The sequence below is a fragment of the Macaca fascicularis genome, chromosome 15 (assembly GCF_037993035.2).
Source record: "Macaca fascicularis isolate 582-1 chromosome 15, T2T-MFA8v1.1".
NCBI lineage: Eukaryota > Metazoa > Chordata > Mammalia > Primates > Cercopithecidae > Macaca > Macaca fascicularis.
The window spans coordinates 84,041,367-84,057,688 of NC_088389.1; the positions used below are offsets into that span (position 1 = coordinate 84,041,367).

The 16,322-nt window shown below is 39.6% G+C and overlaps 1 protein-coding gene across 32 annotated transcripts in view; it reads left to right on the forward strand.

Annotated features, from left to right (window-relative positions):
- Nucleotides 1-16,322, forward strand: part of FREM1 (FRAS1 related extracellular matrix 1) — a 168,640-nt gene that overhangs the window by 60,684 nt on the left and 91,634 nt on the right. For all 32 annotated transcript variants that reach the window (XR_012424683.1, XR_012424680.1, XR_012424684.1 and 29 more), the window contains 2 exons: nucleotides 283-627; nucleotides 1,354-1,496. Coding sequence is in view for 19 of the 32 variants with exons in the window: in XM_015437148.4 (XP_015292634.3) it covers nucleotides 283-627; nucleotides 1,354-1,496 (488 nt within the window). In the remaining 13 variants the exon portion in view is untranslated. The remainder of the gene's footprint in view (nucleotides 1-282; nucleotides 628-1,353; nucleotides 1,497-16,322) is intronic.

Consider the following 16,322-nt stretch of genomic DNA (forward strand, 5'->3'; position numbering starts at 1 on the left):
GGAAAAAGTTAAAACCATCACAGTAGTATTATCCATGTTTTATAGATAAGTTTTATAAATTAAATACCTTGCTCAAATCTACACAACTGATGAGTGTTGGAGCCAGTATTCAAAACTAGATGTGTTGTCCCAGAACCCACTAACAATCTGTAGTTTTTCCAGGTGAGGGAAATACGGGCTGCACACTTTCCTTAGCAGCCTCTGTTGTATTGATGCTTTCCCCACAGCTGCTGCTTCTGCACTCCCTTGCTCAATCTGCTCCATCTCTGCTCTCTCCCTCAGGGGGCAAAGGATTTCTCTTCACCGTGGCTGATCTCCAGGCTGGAGTTGTTCGCTATCATCATGATGACAGCGATTCCACCAAAGACTTCGTGGTCTTCCGGATATTTGATGGTCATCACAGCATCCGTCACAAATTCCCCATCAACATCTTGCCCAAAGATGATAGTCCCCCGTTCCTCATAACCAATGTTGTGATTGAACTGGAAGAGGGGCAGACTATCCTGATCCAGGGATCCATGCTGCGAGCTTCAGATGTGGACGCCAGTGATGACTACATCTTCTTCAATATCACGAAACCTCCACAGGCTGGAGAGATCATGAAGAAGCCAGGGCCAGGACTGATAGGTAAGTTCTGGGTAGTTAAGATCATTTGAATGGAATTCACTCTTCCGTGGAGAACCTACTATGCGCCCTTCTGGGTTTGCTGACATTGTGTCAGAGTTTGTGCTAAGGTGAACATCAATTTTCTGAAGTAAGATAGTATTTTTATTCCCATTTTATAATGAGGAAGCCTGAGATTTAGGAAAGTTAATTTGATCTATCCAAGGTTGTGCATCTACAGATTTCCAGAGCTGAGCCTCAAAGTAACCATTACTGTATGAAAAATTAAGTCAGCCAAGCAAGGTGATAGAACAAATTAGTCTAAAAGGAGATTTTTGGAATATTCTAGATTATTGATAATTTCATGAATAACATTTGTTTACATTTTGTTAGAATCATTTTGTAACTACTTCTTAAAGTGGGTAGATCCAGAGTTTGACAAAATAGGGATCAAATAAGTAGTTAGTGTTACTTTGTATATTTGAAATAAGAGTAAGTTTCTTGAAAATATTTTTCTAATGCTAATTTTTCCATATATCAAGACAGATGTAGCAAGTTTAGTTTTCCTGCTTTATTATTTATTATTTTTCTGCTTTATTATTTATCTTTGATGAAAGCATTTAATGCAGATTCCTTGGGGACATATAATATACTAGACAGATAAGACTTTTGAAGATAAGTCCAATATCATTGTCCCTCGATATTTGATAGGCTTGTACAAAAGTATGTGATGTTTTATGAACCCAATAGGCTATCCTGTCCCTGGCTTCCTTCAGAGGGATTTGTTTAATGGAATCATTTATTATCGTCACTTTGGTGGAGAAATCTTTGAAGATTCTTTTCAATTTGTCCTGTGGGACAGCCATGAACCTCCAAATCTTTCAGTGCCACAGGTAAGAGACCGTTTCTGAACACTTTCCCAAAGTCTTGTGCACAGGTATCAATTCTAGGAGATGTGGTTAGAAACCACATGAAAACAGGTTTCAAGGTTTAAAAATTGAAAAACAATCGATTAAACAAAATTAAGCAGACTTCTTTGCAATAGGACTACTCAGATGTTTCCTTTTTGAAAGAGTTTTATATATATGTATGTATTCAGTGTTTCCAGCTCATTGAACTATGGGACCCTTTTATGTAGAGCAGCTCACAAAATTTGCTTGTCTCCAGACACTCAAGAAAACATTTATTCTGTATGTGATGTTTAAATTATAGGCTCCAGAGTGAGGCTGCCTGAGTTTCCCTCTTGATCTTGACACTGACTGACTGGTCAGCCCATGCCCCAGTTTCCTCGTCTGTAAAACTGATAATAATAGAACCTTCCTTTAGAGTTATTGTGAAGGTGAGATAATACATATGAAGTACTGAGAACATTTTGGTACATGGGAAACACTCAATAAATACATTAGCTATTATTTATTGTTGTCTTTAAAGATCTAAGAGTCTCTTACTACCACTAGAGGATATAATTTAAATGTGTAGAATGTAGAAATAAGTTTAAGCAAACATTGCCATATAGAAATTACAGAAAGTGGAGTCAGGGTAGTGTCTGGACAACTATAATAGACTCCTTGAAAGGAGAGGCTAGTTGATAATAGAGATTTTAAAAAACAACAGCTGAAATTAAGTAATCACCTACTGGTATGGTTTAGCTGTGTCCCCACCCAAATCTTATCTTGAATTGTAACTCCCAGAATTCCCACGTGTCATAGAAGGAAACTGTGGGAGGTAATTGAATCATGGGGGCGGGTTTTGCTGTGCTGTTCTCATGATAGTAAGTCTCACGAGATCTGATGGTTTTAAAAACAGGTGTTCCCCCTGTGCAAACGTGCTCTCTCTCTTTGTCTGCTGTCGTCCATGTAAGACGTGACTTGATCCCTTTTGCCGTGATTGTGAGACCTCCCCAGCCATGTGGAACTATACGTCCATTAAATCTCTTTCTTTTGTAAATTGCCCGGTCTTGGGTATGTCTTTATCAGCAGTGTGAGAACAGGCTAATACACCTACTATGTACAGTACTTTTTGCTAGGCATTTTGTACCTGTTATCTTGGAAGATAGCCAGTATATGGATCCAAGCAAATCTCCAACCTGTTCTAGAATGACTCCTTAAAGCAAGTGTCCTATTTGTCACATAATGCCTTCCCATAATGTCACAGACACTGATGTTAGCTAATGCATAGATGATTGAGCTATTCATCTGTGGCTAAGAAGAGTGTAACAGAAGGAGATGATCAGAAAGAATGATTTCAGAGAGCTCAGAAATGGAAGGCAGTAGGTGATCCCTATTAAGAAGGAATAGAGAATGAATGAGAAAACTTGGTTCATCTGCTCTTTGACTAACAGGTCAGTTCCTTTTCAAATAACACCTCCCTCTTTTTATCAATGTATTATATGTCATTTCTAGATTAAATTTTTGTTTGAAACCTTAGTTGATTTGATAGTTCAAAATGGTAACAGTTAATAGGATTTACTTCTAAATCTTCTGTGTATCCAATCTGAGTTATGTTTCTGACAAGGATACCATATCACTTTTAGCAGCCTAGGGGCCTTTTTAAAAATGAAAATTTCTGGACTTCTTTTTTATTCTTTTGTTGTTATGTATTTTATAAATCATGTTCTTCATATACACAAATATAGATGTCAGATTTCTCTGTAATGAAAACTTTAGTGCAACATAATTATTTCTGAATCTGGGCAAATTGGTCGAACTAAACTGTAGATCTAGTTACAAGTTTATTCCCTGTGTTGGATAGGTTTCTAAAGATGCTTATGTTTTTCTCTGCTTTCATCTTCTTAATTTATGTCAGAAGGAGAAAGAGAGTGGGGCAGAGGGAGATCTACAAATTTGCTCTCTTCATTAGCCTGTATCTTTGGCCCCTAAATATTTATCCAGTTCAGACTTGTGTCTACTTCTCTACCTGACATCTTTACGTGTATGTATCATCAGCATTTAAAATTCATTATGACCAAAATACATTTAGCATGTGTCCCTAAAAACTTGCACAAAATAACTAGCTGGAATCTCTGAAGTCATCCCTGACTCCTTTCTCTAATGTCAGCACAACCAATCAGTCAGCAGGTTTACTAAATCTGCTTGATGAGTTTCTCTGATCTATCTCTACTTCCCCACCGCATTGCCATTGCTTCAGCTCAGCCTTCATCTTTTCTGGACTAGGTTATCCTCAGAACCCCTCCCGTGGCCTTTTACAAATAGAGGTGATTAACCAAATCCTTATAGTTGCGATGAATTAAAGCTCATTAATATAATAGCAGTATTCTTAGTGAAATTAATCTAGCATCTGTTTTTCCCATTCTCCCTCTTCTGGTTGGTGGTAGCTTTGTCTTAGTTCCTCTCCAGACTATGGACTTGCTCTCAGCTCTAACATCACCTGTTCCAAGAATCCTCTGACGACCCCATTCCACAAACCCTCAAGCTGGATCAGCTTATCCTTTTATATGCTCTGGCATCTGTTTGCACGTATCTTTGTTGTTGAACTTTCTATAAAGTAAGACCACGATTTCTTTTATTGGATCAACTCTGATCTCCTTGATAGCAGGGACCCAGAATTATTCATTTCAATGTTTCTAGACCTAGGTGTCTGACTCAGTGTAGACCCTGACGAACTGCTTATTGATCACAAAATGAGTTCTGGTTCTTTCAACTTTTACTGAAACTGGGAGGAGATAAAACCCAAATATTTGATAGAGACTAGGGAGGGAGTGAGATGGGGAGGTAATAAGTGTAAAGCTTTATTCTTCAGAGTTTCTAGAAATGAGTGCGTGCATGCCAATGAAACAAGTATTGTATGTGTGTGTGTGTGTGTGTGCGCGCTAGCAAGCATTTTTATATTTAAAGCTCCGATATTATCAGTGAAACTCCAATATTTGAGGAGCTCAAATGATTATCTGATCTATTTGATGTTTACATTCTCAATTTGGACAAGTATCTAGTCATGTCCTACAAATAAAAATAGATTTAAAATATTCAACAAAATTAGTAACTTTCAGCTGCTCAACTAGAAGTCCAGATAAGATGATTACTTGCTTTTGTGATCAGAAGATTCCATGGTTTTGATTTTTTTTGACGTAATGGAAGCACAGATGAGCAATGTCAATTCTGTCTACAACAATGGCATTCAGAATACGCAATTTGAAAATGATGAGAATTCCTTTTGAAATTGACACACAAAGCAAAAATAAAATATGGTTAAGCTTTTTCTATGACATAAAAAAGGCTAGAACTTCAGCTCAGCCACCTACAAGCTGTGCCCCCTGGGGCAAATCACTTAACCCCTTTGGGGCTCAGGTTTTTTCTCTGAACATTGGGAATAATAACCATGGCTATTATTAGTAAAGTGCTATCTGGATCACACAAGAAAGCTAGTAGAACAGTGAGTACACAGTACTTAGTAGGTGCTAATAAATTAATTCCCTGTCTCTATCCTTTCATGACTGTTGCCAAAGTTTACGGCATGTTTATCCATTATGAAGCATTTCAGTAATTAAAAATTAAATCCAGTTATCAAAATAAATACAATGGCAGTCATTTTTCTATTCTCCTGGAGTCAGTGTCATGATTTTTCCCCCCAATTATAGTGTTTCACTAATCTACAAAGTTCAGAAATTCTCTGCGGGACCTCCCAGCCATAGTGTGGATCAGTGAGGCTCTACTTAATTGGAAAACTGGATTTAATAAGGAAACAATAGTTATTGTGCCTGCAAAGAGACCATTTTCCATGCTAATTTATTCTCCAATGTGTTCTTTGTGTAAAAAGAATGTACAGCATGCTTTTTTATACTCCTGTAATAATTTTTGGTGGGCATATTTGTGTGTGTGTGTGTGTGTGTGTGTGTGTGTGTGTGGTTTTAAGGAGCGGAGAGTTTAATATGCAAGACGGGGAAGAAGGAAGGGAGAAGACAGAAGGAAGAACCTCCCCTGTACAGAGACAGATGGGGGAGTGGCTCCAAAGCTGAAAGAAGAGATCCCCAGGTGTCGTGGACACCAGCCAGGTACATATGCAGAGGCTGGAGGAGGCGGTGTCTGATTTGCATAGGGCTCAGGGAATAAGTTTGACCAGGCATATCATTCACATAGCCCGCAAAAAAGCTGGTCCTCCCACCCTACCTTTTAATATGCAAATGCAGGGCGCCATGATTTCTACACACGTGGGGATATGTGGGGGTGGCCGTGTTGCCAAGAGTATGTGGGCCAGGGACAAGAAGGCCAAGGGAATTGCCATGTTGGGTGGACCCAGTTTCTAATAGTCAGCATTGGCATATAAAAGGTTTCCCACCTGGCTCTAAGAGCTGGGGCTTTACAAGAAAATTTTCCGGATATGCTTTAAAAGATGAAAACTACCCAAGGACCCCTTTTCCTCTCTAACTGCCTAAAATAATTTCTTTTTCTTAGTAACTCCTACCACATTCCTCCCTGTGGCGATATCACACTAACTGCAGTTGGGGGGTTTTGGGCGAAGACTCTTTCTGGCTACTTCCAATTTAAAAGGGGTGTGGAATGGGGAACAGCAGTTAGGGCTCCTCCTGGGGTTGATTTAAGGGTCCTGGGAAGAATGGCATGTCCATGTGTGGTTCAGTTTGCAGCACCATTTACAGTTTGATTGCTTTTAGGCGAGAAGAAACAATTTGAGTTATAGTACTGAAAATACAGCGTCCAAATATCAATTCAAGACATACAAGCCAGAGAGGGCTTAATAAAGGGGTTAACCAATTCCATGAAGAAGACTGGAATTTCTTAAAGAGGGATTGTAGCCACCCAGGGCTGAAGCCCGCATTTCCCCTGAGCCTGTTAATAATTTTGATTTGATTTTTAAGCACCTGTAGATTTTCCTTTCCTTTACTAGGTGTTAATCCAAAAGCAGCATGTTTCATTTAAAAGTGCATCACTAAACCCAATAAAAAATCCTAGGAGACTTAGTGATAGTAAAACTTTTATGCTTCCTTTTTGTCAGTAACTATTATCCCGGTTATAAGGATAATGATAAAGCAAAATACAACAGCAATGAAAACTCTGTCGGATATTTTAGTTAGAAGGTGCTGCTACCATGTATAACTCTATTGCAAATAGTAGAGTGAGGACAGCAGTTCCCACAAGTGTGGTGTGGTAGACAATTTCCATTTAAAATTTTACTTGCCAAGATACAGAATTCCCCTTTGGGGGTCTATGAAGTTCCTTGCTTTTATTTTCCCAAACAAAGAAAGCTCAGAGTTATGGGCACCTTACTCACTTTCCTTACCTGGCAGAATTTGCAAAGTAGTTGCCCAGAACTAGCATATTGATTCACATTTTTACATTACCCATCCTTTTTTTTTTTTTTTTCTAAGCTGCAGATCATCACTTGATTCACAGATTAGTCTAAAATGTAGGCAAAAAGTTTAAAAACAATGAGACTAGGATTTAATGACAAATTTATGATAAGCTTTGGAGCAAAATTTTTCTCTTCAGTCCTCATTTTTGGTAAAAAGTAATTATGAATGAACTTTAGTCTTATGGTTGGCCTGATTATTTGCATAAAGTGCAGCAAGAATGGTTATTTTTACATAGGCCTTTTGGATTGGCTTTGATGAAACTCTGTTTCACAAGGAATTTCAGATAAGACTTTTAAAGCCAAGCCCAGCCATGGGTTTGTATCCTCTAATACCTGTGAGTTGGGTGATCCTTTCCTCTTGAGGTCCCAAGATACACTCAGAGCTTCCAGACCTATTAGAAAGTGACATTCTTTACTGACCACAGGTCAGGAACCCTGTGTGGGGACTGTATAGACAAGGTAGGAGGCCAGTTCTCCCCAAGGGGCTTTAATTAGCTCTACATGTCAAACTTGATTCTTTAAAGGGAAACACACCCTTTCAGTCAAAGCCTTGATAAAATAACCGGTTTTCCAGTTGTGTCCTGTTGACAAAGAAAAATTGATTCTTACTGCACTGTTGCCAACAACTTTATTGCCACAAGAGTACTTATAGATAGTCTACAGATTCTAGAGGAACCAGGCGGAGAAAAATGAACATGCTCCAAATTTTGTTTACAGGAGAATACCTTACTTAATTATTAAAGGTTGTAAATTGTTTAAAATAAGTTTCCTTGACTCTGAAAAACTAAACAAGGATTAGCAGTATTCCAAGCAAAAGTCAAAAAGTTTGCTTTAACTTTCTCAGTGCTTAGTTAAATTTTGTTTTGCTTGATATTTGTGAACATGTCAGGTTTTTAGGAGTCCCGTAGATTCTCCCTCTATTTCAGTGTTACAGTCTTCAAAGCTATTAATAACCTGCATTTGAGAACACCTGTTAAAGTCCTTAATATAGCTCGATTATAAACCATCTTTTGAGAAGGAACAAAGCAAGACAACAATTGTCTGTGGATGGCAACATTTCCAGGATAGTTACAGTTAAAAACATGACTGGGAAAGAACTTTATTAATCTTTGTGGTTTACAATAACTTTACCCTTAATTATGATTGATAGCATATACTTAGGCATTAGAATTTTAGACAACCCATACAATTTTTGAACATATATTAGTGTTCACCAAAATGTAACTTAAAGAAGATTGGACATCATTTTGGCAATCTCATGTGACTAAACATGTCAAATAATCCTGTTTACCTCTTTTCTGAAGGTTTCAGGGGCCTCTGAACCATCCAAAAAGCCAGGCATCAGGAAGGATAATTTCCCGATTGCCATAAATTATTTTGCCAAAATGATGACTCAAAAGGCAAAAACATTTTATTAGTCTTTACTGTGACATGAAAATTCTGTTTAAAGCTAAATTTTACCCTTGCATTAGTTTATTTGTTCAAATGAAAACTTATAGATTATTCCATTTTATCTTAATCAGTTTGACCATGAGGTGAAATTTTTACAACCTTTTATAACACTTTTACTAAAGGGCAGAGTAGTGTCTTAAGACTTCTTACTGTGCTTTTATTTCAATGGTTAATGTATGAAAAGACCATATAGATACCATGGGAGAAGATGGTGTAATGCTTCTACCATGCATTTCCTTTCGAGGCAAATCAAAGCCAATTGGCTTATTTTGTAATCAGCCCATCCCTGATGGGAGTCTCATCTCTCAATGTAGGGTTGGGATATTGCCTTATTTTCCAGGTGGCTGAGAGCATGCTTGTCTGATTTATAACTACTATTAGCCATCCCTTACTGTGTATTTTCTACCTAGTTATTACCAAAGCTCTCTCATAATGCGAAGTAATTTCTGATACTCCCAAAACTCAAACCATCAGATAACACAATGCAAAACAGAACAGAGCCTTTGATTTTGAGAGGGATAATTTCCTTTTAATTCCTGGGGTTTTATGAGGAAAACAGAGGTTTGTTTTTGTTTATTTATTTGTTTATTTTTTCCCAAAACAGGGTCTGTGGCACCTCTGTTTTTCCCAAGGAGTCCCATGCTACCAGAAGTTATCTTAGAGCCTTTCAGGCATGCATTAAGAGTGATAAGAAAAAAATGGAGAAAAATAACTCAGTTGACTGAGAAGAAAAGAGCCTTTTTCCAGAAAAGCAACATCCAAAAAAAGAAAAACACAAAGGCCTTTTAAATATACCTATAACTTGAATATCCACTCTTAATTAAGCTGAGCACTCTTTAAGAAAATCCTTTTAAATCCCTTGTTACTTGACTTTATCTATACCAAGCAGTTAAGATTTTCAGCTTTTGAACTTTACAAAAACAGTAACCTTGCAGATGAAATCAATGAGCCTTAATTAGGTTATGACTTAACCATGAGTGTACAAGGTATTTTCAAAGGAGTGATAGGCAGCTTTTGAAACTACCATTGCAAAATTGTGACTGAGACAGTGAAAGAGATCTGACCCAAACAACTCCATTTTTTTTCAGCCCCTAGGCTGTCGTTGACCATCCCTGAGTGCAGGCTGAACCAGCTTTGGAAGGAGCCTGGTTTACAGTCTGTAGTCTAAAACAAAGATGGTAACAGCTGATTCCCAAGATGTACTTCCCTCTTGCCTGGGGAAGATTAGAAACCATGGCCCAGGAGCCATGCAGCTGGAGGCTACAAGATTTTGACCCTCCCTAAACCACTCTTAAGATCAGGGCTGAAGATATTTTGTAAACCCTGCCCTTGATGGATCAGCTGGCACCACCCAGATTGACAAACTGGCTTATTTGATTTTGTGGCCCTTACCCAGGAACTGACAGCACAAGAAGACAGCCACCACTGTAAAATGGCACAGACTAAAACAAAGTATTGCCACGTGGTTACAGATTATGTTCCTAAGGACATGAAGCAAGATGGACGCCTGTAGCCAAGTTTGTTACTGACCGTTCTGCTGGGCTGGCTTGAACAGCAGACCTATGGGGTCCTGGGCCTGCATCCTAACCTAAGATACCTTTTCTTTGATAGAACCATATAGAAAGACACGCAAAGCACACAAGATTGTTTACAGCTTAAGACCAACCTTACAAATCCTTTTTTATTAATTATACATTTATGGAGAACATCAACAGTGATCCTTATTATCCCTTGTTCTGGTTTGCACAGGGAGAGAAACCAAAAGCCCAACTGGTAAGAAATTTTTACCTTTTTGTCAGCATTTCAGGCTTCTGGGTTCCCTTCCCCCAGCTCAACTCTACGTCAAGTGTTTTAAGGTTTGGAAAATTAATTTTTCCCAGGTTGTAAGAACATGATAAAAGAGATAGAAGCCATTTTAAACTACAAAAGAAGGAAAAACATCGTAGAAAGGAATTCAATTAGGGCTATTAAGAGGTATTGCCTCTCTTCCTATTGGGAATTGTGTTTCCCCTATTTCTTTGCCTTCCCTGTTTTTTCTTTTCCCTTTTGGCCTACTGTAGAAGACATATTTCTTATCTCCAAACTTCTCTTCTGCTTACGGAGCTGCCTGTTTTAGCTGCAGTGAGGGTTTGCTAAGTCTGTGTAAGGTCAAATACTTAAGTTAAATTTTAGAAAGCTTCTATATACCTATTAGGGTTGTTAGAAAATTGGCCTAAGTCTCCCTTTACTTGCCTAAGGTCCTGCAATGAGAAGGGAACTTGAAGGGGCCCCACATAAAGAGGCCCCTCAGATGACTTCCCTGAAAGTTACCTTTTTAATTTTAGAAAACTGTTTTCCCTGGGCCTGCCTGATATGGCTGCAAAAGAAAATAAGCCACTTTTTCTTCAAAGTTCCAAGGTCGAAGGAGTCCCAGTGCTTCAAAATACACTCTAGGGGAGTGCATGTCGAAGACAATCTGTTACTCATCTAGAAAGAGAAGTGAGAATAAAAGCATCCTTTTAGTCTCCTTCCTTTTGGTATGTGATCCAGGATGGAGATGAAAACAGTAGAGGGCGTCCCCCCAACTATTTTCTGTCTGTCACTCCTGGATTCCCAGCACCCGCTTAAATGTGCTGCATGTGACTGCAGGCGTGACCCTCCAAGCCATGGCACCAGAGGAACTGAGTGTTGGGTCTTAGTCATGCTGTCCCCAAGCAATCAGTTCTCTGTCTTTTATTTCCCTTTGACTTCCTAGACTTGCATGGCCTATGTGCCTTCCAAAAAATGGATTCCAATAAAATGATGTAATTGGGCAAGGCTCCTTTAAGGGAGGGAGCATGCTAGATTGAACTCTATATCCTGCTATTATAGCCCATGCTATAATAGCCCATTTACCCATAGAAAAATGGTTCTGGTTAACTTCCAGACTTAAAATCCCCTTACTAATTAAGTACTGTCTTAATAGGAGACAAAATAGGTACCTTAAAGGAACGTAGGAACCGAATAGCCGTTTTCCTGCCAGTGGGACAATATTGAGATTAAAATTTGGCTACAGAAGATGTTTTACTCTTAATTGTTAAAAGCAGAAACTTTCCATTCACAGAAGAGGCCTAGAGCCTGATTTCTACTAGGTGGCTTAGAAATACCATGTGCTCGCCGGAGAAGTGGTATCAAGTAACCTCACCGCAGGGGAAAAGAAGAAAACCCTGTTCCTAGACCATAAAAATCCTTGCACATTTCACGCAGAGAAAGAGTAAGAGGCTGCAGATAGAAAGGGAAGATGACTTTTGCAACAGGATAGTTGAGGTTCTCTGCCAACACCCAGAATGGGCTGTTGGAGGCTGTGTCCGGTCCAGAGGCCTTTGAATCACACCTGGCCAGAAATTCTCAGTTGCCTCAGAACTTTTCCCAGCCTCATGTGATGGCAACGTCTCCCGTGAAAAGAAGCTAGTTCAAGCATGGCCAACAGTCCCAGTACCTGTGGGTAATGGAGAGTTCTGACCCTTCTCCCTAGCAAGCCTATGTCCGTGACTTGAGTACGGCAGCCAACACTAAGTGTGTGTACTAGGTTGACGGATGCCTGTTGATTTATTTGATTTATTTTAATATAGAGGCAAAGAGTGCCTCGGAATGACAGAACAGATTTTAAGCTTGCTCCCACACTCACCTCTCCGATGAAGGCTGTACCTCAGATTCCCGGTCAATGCACCAAAGTGATATGGCTTTGATGAGTGAAGGAACACCAAGGTTCTTGGTCCTCATGCTAGTTTAGATAAAATGACATGGACACACGTGGAGTGATTTTAAGGAGTGCAGCATTTAATAGGCAAGAAGGAAGGGAGAAGACAGACGGAAGAAGCTCCCCGATACAGAAACAGAGCGGTGGGGCTCCAAAGCTGAAAGAGGAGGTCTCCCGGTGGGCACATTTTTTAAAACATGCTTGATGATGGCCTAAGTTGATATGTCTTTACATATTTATGCATGTTCAAACAGTTATCATTCTGTGGGTGAGAAAAGTCCCATTTCAGCAAACTCCATTGAGAAAGAAAGTGTTCTCAATGTACTGAAATTTGATTGTAATAAAAGCATTATTAAACACCCAATCCCAGGCAAACAGTAGAAAACTAGTGCTCAAATCAATTGCTGGGCTCTTGCTTGCTGGCGTCCCCCATGTCCCTCCAGCCTGCTTATAGCTACAGACTTATAAGGAATCAGAATATAAAGTGATAAATCCGTATACAAAATGACAAAACCTGACCTTGATCCTCATATTCAGGCTCACAATGTGATACTCCACCAGCTGGTATCTGACTTTATTGTGGGAATGGGTTCTTCATCCCTTCTCTGCCCTGATTCTTTGATTTCTGCTAGCTCGCTCTTTTGCATCTTCCTTTGAAGCTATCCAGTGCTATTTCTCACCCCCAGAAACTACTTACACAGTTAGTTTTGCCCACCAACTTTCTTCTGTGACTTGTGGTAAATGTGCACCCCCAGTGCTTGTTCTCTCATCTGGTCACGTTTCATTTCTCCCTTCCACTTCACCCGTGTGCTTTTGTGTCACCTTCTTCCATTCTTTCCTCATTTTCTAGTCTTCTTTCTGCATCTCTCATCTATCTTTATTTTTATTCTCCCTTTTGCTCCTAATATTGCTCTCTCTTGGATTAAGATCTCTTAAGGCTTAAGCTCTATAAAGCTGTCTACCAAGTAGAATAGAGTTGGAAATGTTTTTCAAAAGCAAGTTGAGTGAGTGAAGCTGTCTTAGTCCATTTTGTACTGCTATAACAGAGTACTACAGACTGGATAATTTATAAACAATAGAAATTTATTTGGCTCATGGTTCTGGAGGTTGGAAGGTCCAAGATCAATGAACTACATCTTGTGAGGGCCTTCTTACCACATCCTAATAGAGTGGAAAACATCATGTGGGTGAGAGAGAGCAAGAGCTCGAACTTGCAGACTCAAGTCCTTTTATAAAGATCACTAACCCATTCATGAGGGTGGAGCCCTCATGACAGTCATGGTAACCAAGATAGAAAGAGTTCATGGGGCAGGCTTTTGTAAAGACTCATGATGCCAGACAAAGTACCATTTCTGGACAGAGTAATTAATAGCTTTTCCACAACCAATCATGGATTATTGTAAAAAAGAAATGTGATGATAAAAGTTGTTTGGTGAGTCCTCCTTACCCTCTAGCATGCTATAAACCTCTGAGTGTAGTTTTAAGACTTAAAATCTCAAACAGGACATGTTGACTTTATTCAGTTTGCAAACATTAATAAAGTGCCTCCTACCTATGAAAAAATTGTGCTAGATGTTGTGGAGATACACAGATGAATGTAATATTAAGCACCTACTATGTGCCAGACATTTTACCTACATATTAATATTTGATCCTGATAACAACTCTGTGAGATTGTTAGTATTATGCTTAACTTACTAATAAGAAAACTGACCCTAAAAGGATAAGTAACTTGTTCAAGGTTAAATAGCTGCTAGTAAGTGGTATACTCAGGACTGTAACTGTACTGTCAAATTCCATGTGGTTTACACCATATTGTAATGCTGGTCTCATGGAACTTTCAGTCTGGGAGAGAGAATCATTTGTAAACTAACTAATAATACAAAACAATGGAATAAGTATGCTAGTTGGGGGATGCTTAAGTTTGTTTAATCTGCTATAACAGGATAAATGACTGCATAATTTAGAAATAATAGAAATTTATTCAACACAAAAGAAGAAAGTCTAAAATCTCATTTAGTATATATTTGTGTACTAAATCAGGTATGGGTGAGACTTCAGGTACAACTCATCCTGAAACAAAGTTCCCCTCCAGCTGTGAGTACATAAAATCAAACAAGTTACATGCTTCTAAAATACAGTGGAGGGACAGGTATAGGATAGACATTCCTCTTCCAAAAGGGAGAAATAGGAAAGAAGAAAGGATCCAAAACTCAACAGGGCAAACAACATTAAGTCTTGAGGCTTGTGAATAATCTTCTTTGACTCTATGTTCTGCCTTCTGGACATGCTGGGGTAGGGTTAATTCCACCTTTATGGCTTTTCTGGGTATAGCCCATGCAACAGCTGTCAGAGTTTGGCGTCAGGTGCCTGAGGCTTTCCTAGATGGCATTGCACATTGGTGGTCTCTGTGGTGGCCCTGACCCCATGACTCTGCTGGGCATTGCCCTAGTGGGTGCTGTCTGCAGCAGCCCTGCACCTGAGGCAACTCTGCCTGAGTCCCAGGGCTCTCTGAGGCATCTCTTGAAATCTAAGTGGAGGCAGCTCTGTTTTCACAGCTGTTGCACTCTGCACACAAGCAGAGTTGGTATTTGTATCAAGGCCTACTGCTTGTGTTCTCTAGAGTGGTGGCTCAAGTGGTTCCTGGGCCTGCTTGAGCCACAGGGACGATTGCATCAGAATGCAGGGAGCAGAAACTTGAGGCAGTGCTGGGCAGAGACCCCACAGGTCCCTCCCTTGAAACCATTCTGTCCTCAAGGCCCTGGCGTTCTGAACCTGTGATGGGAATGGTGGCCTGTTGTCTAAAATACCTTCAGGGTCATTTTTCCATTGTCTTGGTAAATAGCAACTGGTTTCTTTCTGTTCATACTAATCTCTTTATCGTATAGGCACTTGGTCACACGTTTTGTGGCCTCTCCTAAAGATGCTTTTTTGTTCTTTATATGGGCAGGCTGAGAATTTTTCCAGTCTTCAAGTTCTGCTTTCCCTTTGATGAAAAATTCTGGCTTTAGTTCATTTCTCCCTTCTTGTATTTTACTATAAGAAGTCAAGAAAAGCCATGCAACATGCTCAACTCTTGCTTGGTTATTTCTTCCACCACATATCCTACCTCATCCCTGCTCAGTTCTGCCTTACATAAAGTGTTAGAACACAGGCACCATTCAGCCAAGTTCTTTGCCACTTTATAACAAGATCTTTCCTCCAGTTTCCAATAAGACATTCCTCATTTCCATCTAAGACCTTATCAGAAGGGCCTTTACTGTTTGTATGTCTACCAATGTTGTGATTATGACCACTTAGGTAATCTCTAAGAAGATTGAGGCTCTGTCTATAGCCCACCTCTTCTGAGTCCTCACCAAATTGCCCTTTATGATCTATTCACAGCAATATAGGCTTTTTCTAACACACTTCTCCAAATTCTTCCAGTCTGTACACATTACCCAGTTCTAAAGCCACTTTCACATTTTCAGGTATTTCAGTACCTATCTCTGTCTTAGTCCATTTGTGCTGCTATGGCAAGATACTTGAGACTGGGTAATGTATAAATAATAGAAATTTATTTCTCACAGTTCTGGCAGCCGGGAAGTCCAAGACCGGGTTGCCAGCATGTTTTGTGTCTGATGAGGGCTGCTCTCTGCTTTCAAGATGGTGCCTTGTTGCTGTATCCTCCAGAGGGAACAAATGCTGTGTCCTCACACAGCAAAAGGGATAGAAGATGAATTCACTCCCTCAAGCCCTTTTATAAGGCACGAGTTGATTCATGAGGGTGATTAGATGCTCATGAATTCAACCTCGTGGTCCAGTCGCTACTAATGGCCCTGCCTCTTACTAATTTTGTGTTGGGAATTAAGTTTCAACATAAATTCCAGAGAAAACACAAACATTCAAACCATACCAAGGGGTAAGTAAAATTCATGAATAATTCCAACTGAAAAACTGGAGAAAGATCTAAGAAGAGCCTTTAAGGGTGAGAAGGACTCAGATTGCTGGATAAAACAGGAGAAAAGCATTCTCGATTGAAGAAGCAACATGATCCATGGAAGTATGGTCGAGGACCAGTACATGGTCAGTCCATTGTGTGCAATTAGAGTGTTGGGTTGATTTTAAAAGGTAGTAAAAAATGTTGAAAGGTTGCTGGGTGGTGGCTCACGCCTGTAATCCCAGTACTTTGGGAGGCCAAGGAGGGCAGATCACTTGAAGTCAGGAGTTCAAGACCATACTGGCT